The 10101-nt window shown below is 38.8% G+C and overlaps 1 protein-coding gene across 1 annotated transcript; it reads right to left on the reverse strand.

The window, feature by feature from the left end:
* Positions 1-4211: 4211 nt before the first annotated feature.
* LOC111263293 (uncharacterized) lies at positions 4212-9360 on the reverse strand. The gene is made up of 3 exons (XM_022838242.2): positions 8939-9360; positions 7793-7914; positions 4212-6208 (listed from the first exon to the last, which is right to left on the reverse strand). Exons 1-3 carry the CDS (start codon positions 9299-9301, stop codon positions 5638-5640), a joined length of 1056 nt encoding a protein of 351 aa, XP_022693977.2. The 5' UTR covers positions 9302-9360; the 3' UTR covers positions 4212-5637.
* Between the last annotated feature and the right edge of the window lie 741 nt (positions 9361-10101).

Here is a 10101-nt window from a genome sequence, read left to right on the forward strand (position 1 = left end):
CGTATTTTCGCCCTAATGTCAACAAGGCCGGACTATAAAGTCAGGGGTACGACTGTGCAAAGAATATAGTGAACCAAAATCAATATCGAGCAAAAAATTTGGATGCACAACTTCGATACCGATTATGACGCAAGCACTAAAAAGGTACTGAATAGACCCGTCGTAGTTCTGCTCCGATGGCTTTCGAAGTATTATTCTTCAATACTGCAAGTCCGATGGCGCGTCAACAGAGACAATCCATTTAGCAAAGCAGTGTCTTGGAGACGTATAGTGCGTTTTTAAGTTACGTACGAGGATCTTTCCGCTTTTAACAGGTAAATAAAAACGATATATTTCAAATTGTTTTCTGCATAGAGCTCACACGAACATGTGTGTATATATAACCAAGACTATTACTCTTTAAGTAGAGACAACTATCTTTTTTGGCATCGTCACAAATATGTACGGCATTTATAAGATACACTTCTGTGCAGACGTTTAGCAAAACTTTAAAAATCTGCATACCGACAACTGAAACCAATTCTGCTACCTTGGTATTATTGGAAATGTCAGCTGCCCATAGAAGTAATTAGCAGTACGTCGGAACAGTCGATATGATCGAAACAAAAAAAAAAAAAAAAAAAAAACAAAGCTGATGATATTTCCTTAAGGATGGAGTATTGAAAAAAACAAGAAAAAAAAAAGGGGAATCAGCTACCAAATGGTCGTCTAGACTGCTGGATATTAGATATAGGCTAACTGCATAAAAAGGCTAAAGGAATAAAATGTGAGTTTTTTTTATTTTTGAGGGCCATTTCCCAAAATGCATGTTATGTGGATTAGTAAAGCATTGATGACCTAAGCTGAAACGACTGGCTGATGACATTAGGTTTACATTTCCTTATGTTCTCGATGAGAAAAGCATATTAATTTACCACGTCTTAATGCCTTAGTATATGGCATATCCAATATGACCTGTTAAAGGTGAAAAATAAGCAATTTGATTCAGAAATTTTTGTGTAATCCAGCAGAGTTAATTTTCATTAATTGAATAAGCGACGAACAAGGACGCATAACTTCATTCTAAAATAACTTGATTGAACTTTGGTCGTAACATATCGTAAGCGTCTTATTATCATCATCAGCTTTTAGCTATTTTCAGTAATTAACAGTAGAAAACAACGAGTTTATGAGTCCATTCAGATGTGCGATGTCTCAATTGTGCCAATCATGCCATTAATGCTCCATGATAGTATACCTTTTCAATCCAACTTGCCTGTTAGCTGCAATTTACAAATCAGCCCTAAAAAAGACATTTCAATTGCCGAAAATCGTCGTAGTCGATTACAAAAGACGTACACTGATGAGCTCTGCGAGAACTCATCTGCTCCACGGGAAGAATTCCACGAGCGCTAGAAGCAAGCAGTTTGTTTGCTTCTAGCGCTCATGGAAAAAAAAATTAGCGAATGCCGCGACGAAAGCCCTTAATAGATTAATGATATTAAACTTCATGTCAATTCTTCCGTGAGATCGATTCGAACTTTGGATTTATAGGCTCTATCGATATTGCCATAATGGAAATATAAAGTAGATAACAAAAACTCAGTAAATCTTAAAGGGAATAGAAAATAATAGCTAGGCGTTACATTTTCTCACTTGAAGCTAAATTAAAATCCAATTCTGATAAAGATTTCTGGAGTTATTTCAATGAAGTCCTTGTCTCTATCCGGTCCGGTTTAGCATTCAATTAATTTTCTTGATTTTAAAAAATTAACATGCACATTTTTCATGAATTCATGAGAAGATAAGAAAAAGCTTAACTGAAAGGCACTCTTAAAGACAGCGAAATGGCACTTTTCTGTCAGAGTCGATGATTATCGCCCGATTTGTCGTTGATGCTATACTTTCCAGTGGCTCGAGGAAAGCGTAACACAGAAACCAAGTGAATTGCTTATTATTTGAATGCTCCTTTAAAAATGCTCTGTTCGATACGACATTGATATTATCCCTCGCATCCAACCACAAACTCCGAGACCGTTCGCGTGTATCTAGCTGGCGTCTTGATTCACTACTTCATTTAGGCTGATCGTTATACAGAAAGTGTACTACATCTAGTCTACAATCGATCTAGAACAAACTGGAGCATTGTTAAACAGAGCTCACTAGAATTGCGAATCTTATACTTTCTAAACATCTACTTAAACAGATAGATACCTTAACATTACACGAATGCTCAACACGACACGATCTATTTGGAAACTTATTTTTATTACAAACGCTGAGATCGATAATTTTTACCGATATCTGGTATCATACAGAGTTAGCTAATAGGCATAAAGCAGTTAGCAGAGAAAATTTCTATGTTAAACTTAGTAACTCTATGTTACTCGTAAACATGAGGCCCTCAGTGGTTAAGAAACGGTTCCATGGTTGTGTTGAAATCCCCAGACAAATTCAGTAATATCTACCCTGGCAAAGTTTTTGATGCCATATCGACCGGGTGATTTCGAGGACCTGTTAAAACAGTAGTCATGGTCAAAAACGCTAAAAAAGACTGTTGGCTTTTTTATTTCGTTATGTGTCAGTTTAATAATTACGGCGATTTCAGATGTAGTGTATCCCATGACCTTTTCAACTGAGAAAAAAGAGCAAGAAGGAAAAAGAGCTGAATAAACTTTGTTCGATCAGAATTTTTCTCTCAAATCAATTGAGAAAAATTGTGTCTCAAGCGTATTAAGGCACCGTTTGAATATCTTTGATGATAAGTTTCTAAAGCCAATGATATCATGCAAAAGGTGGCAACACTATGAAGCGTGTCAACAAACTACTTTACTAAAACTTAATGTTCGCCTGTAGTTCTATTTGTAGCATGACAACTTTATCCACTGTTATAATCAAGCTTTGGAGCTGTTCTAGTTGTCTGCGTTGCCTATCGATGGCATTGGGTGTACACCATGTGATACTGTTGCCCGGTCCACCACCTGCTTAATTACTTGGTTTGGTTCAACCTGCTGCCGCGTTGTTCGGCCTGGCGCTACGCTACCCAGCATCGTACCTGTATACATGGTTATGTTTGGTAATGTAAAAGTTGGGAACCGTGTATTTTCATCGGAGTGTGCACTCACTGAACTGTATTCATGTTAAAAAAAGAACAAGCATTGTTTTCTTTATCGCATATATGCATAATCCCAACTATGCGCTTAATTAAAATAGCCTCAGTCATTATGAGTGAATCACTAAAAAACTTTCTAGTTACCTATGTATATATAGGCCATCAATGATAGCTAGAACGGCAACTACCACTAATATCACATAAGTAACGACGACGCGAACCGAAAAGAAAATTAGCTTTTATTTTATTTATATATATATATATAAGTGAATTCATACGCTGGTGGGTCTGGTATAGACCCAGCCGATAAAATTTAGAGCCTGATAGAAGTGAATAGTGGATGTTTACGGATTTTATTTTTGATTAAATCGATTTTATAGTGTTAAAGAAAATGTACTTAGGAGATACGTTCCTTAATCAACAATGCAATGGCCAATTCACTGGAAGTGAGCCTTAGTAACGGGCAAGTGCTGTGCACTAAACGCGACATTACTCTCCTAGCCTGCGGGCAGTCTGCTGCAATAATACGCCCAAAGGAAACCTATTAATTTTCTCAAAATATTCTAAATTCATATTTTTCTACCCGCCAGTAACGTTTAAACATATGTTAAGCTTGAGGGTAAAAGCAATAGTCCGCTATAACTGTATTGTATTTTGCTTACGGCAATTCTTTGATGCAAAGGGTCAAACAGTTTTCTCTAAGACGTAAAACTACAAAAAAAAAACCCTATCGAATAAACTTAATTCTGGAGTCCACGTCTTGCACAGCCTTAAACATACATGGATGGACGCAAGCAGATTTAGCGAAACATATATATATAAGGATTTTAAAAAGCACGCAGAAGTTCTAGGTGAGTACCAAGCGGCAAGACCTTTTTTACTGGTTCTAAATTAAAGGAATACAGAAATGCGTGTATTAACGATTTGGTAGAAGTCTTTGTCGCGCACTCTACGTTCTGCTTCCGCGATAACTAGTTTGTACCGTTCGTGAAGGGTAGGTCATAACAAAAATGATAATATTACTAACAACATTTGGATTTAACAATTACCCACGCTGTCAAAATTATATTATATCGTAGACCAATGCGAAACTGTAACATTGACATAATGAAAACACCGATTTCATCGAAACAGGCACAGAACTATATTTTTGTGCTAATCTACCGTTTCACACATATTTTTTTGTTATTATGATTATATATCTTAAAGCACAGAGTGTACCGAAAACGCGCAGGGTCATTGTATCTAAGCTCCCTTTACTTTTCAAATAATCTGCTCGATGTCCATGAACAAATGTCCATTGTTTTTCTTTACTTCGCCGGCTTTCAAGTTAAATCGTCTTATAATTTTCTTTATTTGCTAACGGAACTCCCTTACGAGTGTTGATTTGCAACTGTTAGCATGCTGCCAACATTCCTCTCTCCGTGACCATCACACGCAAATTCATAGTAACCATATGATTTACGGCTGGTGTGCAAACAAAGTTCTTCTGCTTTCTGCCTTATCGGTATCGCTTCAAAGGCACTATATAATCAATTTATGAGTCGCATTCGAAAAACCATAGCTTAGAACTTTTATGTCAGGAAAGTCAACATGGGGATCCTTGAGCATATCTCCGGATTCGAATATTTTGTCTGTGCAGAACGTGCTTATAACATCGGTACTATCACCGTTTGAACCACAACCGGGACGTCAGGTGTGGGCAAGGTATGAATACCTTTTATGGCCTTTAACTCTTCACCAAACAATACTGACTTCGTGTCATGAAACTGTCATTGCCAAGTAATAATTATGAGCTCATCAAAATCTATTGGATAAAAATCCAGGCGGTGAAAATGCAAACGCGGTAAAAAGCTTTAGTTTTAAATATATGTTTCTTGTTGTTTATCCTACAGCGAAGTAATGAATCGCAATAATACGACTGAATCTTGTGATTGATAACAGCGGTATTCTGTCAAGTGTTTGAAATCGTAATCACATAAACATCTAAAAAGCTGCCAAGCTACTCGCGTTATTTCCAATTTTCAAAACATTTCGTTTGAGAATACGGAACAGTTTCATCTTCCTAATATTTTTGGTAGCTATGCTTTGAGTACCATTACCGAGCTTCTCAGTTAATAGCGCCTAGTTGTCTGCCGTAACCAACTCAAGAGCGCCTCACTATACGTACCGTTGAGGCAATTGAGCAGATTCGAATAAAAACGAACGTGTGTTAAGCGTCTCGCCAGAAAAAAACGATTGAATTTATATTTTAAGTAAGAGTTGCATCAGATCTCGCTTTATTTCGGATAATCTTTTTTCAGCTATTACAAGCAATTAACAGTGCCTACCAGCACAGGACCTAATCATTAATTTAGGTCGCGATTGTTCGTGTGTCAGATGCTTCTAGAAGGACTTACATATAGATTAGGTAGGCAATACAGGAAGCAGTCGCTCTCGCAACTTCGGGAACAATAGTCTGTTCGTGATAAACGAAGGTCATCTTGGCAGATTCCTTCACCGACGCTGCCACCCTCGGTATCTTGTGGGGTCGATATGTCCGAATCTTATGATACGCAACTAATCTCGCCATTAATCATTATCGAAACCAATGCCATCGCTGGCAGTTGCACTACTGCCCTCTCCGTAACTGTGCCTAGAACGTCAATGACGGTCTTCAGCTGTGTAGGATTGTCTAATACGATCTCATCGACTTCCTCAGTCTGTAAAATCACTCCGCAGTTTCTTGTAGATTCAAACATTTTCTCAATTCCAGACTCGCCTGCAAGAGCTTGTACGGGAACTGTTATTCCCGGTACGCTTTTCAAAATTTTATTGATTGCCTTTTGTCGTAAAGTTTGCTGTACACCGTTTATTCGGCCGACATTTAGGTCCTCTTTGAACGTACTTGCCTCCTCAGATAGGATCGCATCAATGTTATGCTCTAGAAGGTCGTTATTACTCGGATGAAAAGCTAATGATACATCAAGAAGACGATGTGCCTTGTTAACGTGCGTTTTTAAGTTGGCCTTTCGTGCAAACCGCATGTTACAGGTGGAGCACTCAAAAGGCTTTGCGTCAGTATGCACAATCATGTGCTTGGTCAAGTTGCTTAGAAAGCGGGTAGCGTACGCACATCTGAAATTGAAATTACAATAGAAATCACGTCTTACGTGGATTTCCCGACACTCGCATGGGTAGGTCAACTTCACAATGCAACATATCATTAGTTATCATAACGATATATTTAAAGTTATTTCACACTATCCAGCCTGCAAAAACATTACTATTTATTCAAACTTTAGTTTTTGCTATTGTTGAATGTGCTTAGAAAAACATTTTACAATACGTTACATTTATTACCTGGCCCGAGGTCTACTATAATGCCGAATCGCATTATCAAAACGCCTAGTTAATTTAGTCGACCAATTTGATTAAATCTGACGATTCTACCCCCTCCGCAAATCGTCTTAGAGGTGAGACAACTCATTAATGCAGCCCTTCCGGATGGAAATTTTAATATGCCCTTTATTGGCTAGCGAATGAAAGAAACACCACTACTTTCCTTGCTTTGTTGCACAATATATTTAGATGCTATGATTCGTGAAAATTATGAGAAGAACCACCTTAAATTACGAAGCCTGAACTCGACTTCAATATGTTGGTGCTTGTTTTTACAAAAATGCATTCGAATAGATTAAATAAGCGCTGCAGAACTTGTTCCTAAATGACATACGTATTTCTTCTTTTGTGTTTTTTTTGCTATTTCTGATGCCTTGCATGTCCGAGTATTTTTATATGACGCACCCATCGGCAAAGTCTAAAACAACTTCTACTCTTGGTACCTGTAACTACTAACAGAGAAACCCATTTTTTCCGGTGCTTCGGTACATTGTTATATGTTGATATCAAAAAGTCGATATACAACGCTGATGGTTGTGCAAACATGATGAAGTGAGCGGCCTCGGTGCACAAGCGTGGAAAAAACGGCGAGAAGGAAAGTCTCTCAGCTGTATTACATTGCACTCAGCAGAAGCCTGTTACGTACATGAGGCAAGCAGTAATATGGTACACAGACCCGCATAAACAAAACACTAAAATCGAATATTGATTCACTCTAATACTAAATACAGAATTTCACGTATATGTGAAAAACCTGCCCGGCAGAATTTAAAAAACCTGAGATTTATGTAGAAAATGAAAGCAAAATACCAGTTCACATACATCAGAAAATGCCGAAGTTGAAGTCGGCCCTAGAGATCCTCGTTATACGTAAAAGAGTCTAATTTGGTACTACAGATTTGATGTGATAAAAGCATTCAGATAAACCGAATTGATTGACTTCAAAAATGTACAATTGGGCATAGCAAAAGTAGAACTAGTTGCACATTAACCCGTTTTAATGTTTACCTTTGAATTCTAGCTCCCCTTAGATTAACAAAAATGTAACCTGTTCTAGTTCTTGGCGTTACAAAACTACATGTTTGATTCGGGCCACAATCTAAATTGCGCACTATTATCAAAAAAATATTAAATAATACAAGATATTTAAAAAAAATCATTCGCAGCTACCAACTTCTAAGAAAGATTTTTGCTCTACTTTTTTTTTTTCGTTCAGATAAAGTAAATACGCCCCATACGAAAGGAAATCACCTAGAGTTTTATGCACTTTACGGAAAGCATCGAAATATAAGTGTCCATTCAAATGTTCGATACGCTTACCGGTCACATCGGTATGGAGTGGGGTCCGGCGAATGTACGACCCGATGTATGGCTAAGACGCGTCTGCTAACGACCGCCAATCCGCACGTTTCGCAGCGGAAAGGTCTCCGCCGTTCGTGCACCTGCAGCGGGTATACGAATTACTTGAACGGTTACGGCTACGACAGCAACCTGAACGGTCGTGCGAATCTGCAGCTATTAACGGGAGACTCCATCATTGAGCAACCAACACTACAAAACTACGGCGCTTGACAGTTACACAGTATCTTAGATTTAATGATGGCAGAGGCAATCCGACAAGGCCATAAAGAAACTCTGTCGATGAGCGGGTCGCAGATAGCTTTTGGACAGCATTGATCTACACTTGTGACAATTATTGTCATTGCCTCATTTCATCCAATGACTAAAAAATGCGTACTTGATTAAATCATTCTACCATACGCTTGGAAACATGAGTCGATTTCTTCGAAGCAATGTTGATACGCTGTTGTTTAGCTGTTCAATGAATTTCGGTATTATGCGTGTCTTCATTTGGCTCACCTTACGCACGAAGTAGTAGCGTGAAGTATAAGAAAATCGTGAATGTACAGCCAGCGAAATAGTGAAATACCCACGTATATTGCCAAAGTGTCTTAAGCAATACGAATAATTAGTCGTCTTATCTTTCGTTCTCTAAAAATAGAAGCGCTTGTTTTATACTTCGCTTTCTAGGAAGTTCAAAGTGCTCCATTTGTATCGTGAGACAGTAGTTTTCGAGATACTGCAATTTCATTACTATGTGCTGCGAGCTATATGGTTCGAATCACTCCTGTAGAGGGAGGAGGAAGAAAGGATTTGTAACGCCAACCACTTTATTCATGCCTATGCCTTATCCTACTGTAAATCTATTTTTGCTATCCACGGTATTATTTAACTTGCAGCGAATACTAGTTTACATATGTATGAAAAGTCCAACTGTTTCGAAAAAAACGCCAACATTTTTATGATTTTCTACGCGTGAGATTAATGAGAAAAAAAACTATGGCGAGAATAACATGTGCGGGAAGTACTAAGCTCATTTATAAAGCACAGCTATCTAACAAATCTATGGAATTGTCGTGTTGAGACAGAACGCCTTGACATTTATCCGGATCTCACCGTACTTACTTGCTCCTCGTGGTATCGCACAATACAGCGGGAACGAGCTCGATACTCGCAACGTGAACAACGCCAGGGCTTTGGATCATCATGAAGCCGCGTGCAATGAATGCCCATTGCTTTAGCACTACCAGTCGCAAATGGACAACTAGCGCATACGAAGAGCGGGCCTGTCGCCTGATCCGGATTGAAACTATGCACCAATTTCAGATGACGACGAAGGTGTTGAGGTAAACGACAAATATAAGGGCAGTGTTCACAATGTACACTTTTGGCCTCGTGTGTCTTCCGGTGTCGCCTTAAGTTCTGACGAAAATTGCAACGGTATTCGCACCGGTCGCACTGGTACACTCTATTGCTCTCGGTTTGCATCCTGCAAGAATTTCTTCTTGCACCTTCTTTTCAACTTAGTGTTAAGCTGAGTATGATGAGAGAAAATGTACTCCGTTGCGAAACACCGAATGTGTTCTCGCATTAGTCAAATTCGATCCGAATCGCCAGAGATAGAATTTGTATCAGATATCTACGATTTACCAGTAATGAATAAGTGTATGATTTGGTTGAAGGTCCATTATATTACAGTGCACTTGAGCAGAGTTCCTGTGTTCATTTAGGCAGATTTAGTTGTAAACTAGCAATACATTAGATGCAGACTTCAATTTTTGAAATCTCAAGCAGCTCAGCAGGGCATCGAGTCTGAAATCGTAGACTTCCGGCTGGATTAGATGTTAAACAGAGAACTTTGAAAGCCGAATCTCGTTATTGAAGTTGAGGAACCACGTCGCCGGATAGATTACGCGCGGTTTCACCTCGTTCCGCTATTTCGTTGTCTTCAGGCTGCCCTCGCTCGCCGGATGTCCGGATCCCTCCCTATCATCTTCCCTTTCCGCAGCAGGCGGGGCTTAGGCCAAATATGTGGCAGCCAACGTAAAGCATGCGCCTAAACAGGCTATGGAACTCGGAAAGTGCACTTTTATCTGCTTTTGATCAGTCCTACTAAAGATCGGACGATATATACATCCACTTGAAACTAACTTCTATTATTGCGGTACGTTTCTGATACGTGACGTTTTCGGGGCCCTATTTTCAAACAGATGGTTTTTTTCAAAGCTTTTCTTCGCTATTATCCAGTGCTTAATTATAGCTATTTTTATAATTATTTTATGTACAAT

The sequence above is a fragment of the Varroa jacobsoni genome, unplaced genomic scaffold (assembly GCF_002532875.2).
Source record: "Varroa jacobsoni isolate VJ856 unplaced genomic scaffold, vjacob_1.0 scaffold_753, whole genome shotgun sequence".
NCBI lineage: Eukaryota > Metazoa > Arthropoda > Arachnida > Mesostigmata > Varroidae > Varroa > Varroa jacobsoni.

Bases quoted from the DNA above. Each gene is read 5' to 3' on its own strand.
- LOC111263293 (XM_022838242.2), bottom strand. From the start codon at position 9,301: ATGCAAACCGAGAGCAATAGAGTGTACCAGTGCGACCGGTGCGAATAC. The intron at 7,915-8,938 runs GTAAGTACGGTG...TACCCGCTGCAG, and splicing joins TGCGATACCACGAGGAGCAA to GTGCACGAACGGCGGAGACC. The intron at 6,209-7,792 runs GTAAGCGTATCG...TTTCAATTTCAG, and splicing joins ACTCCATACCGATGTGACCG to ATGTGCGTACGCTACCCGCT.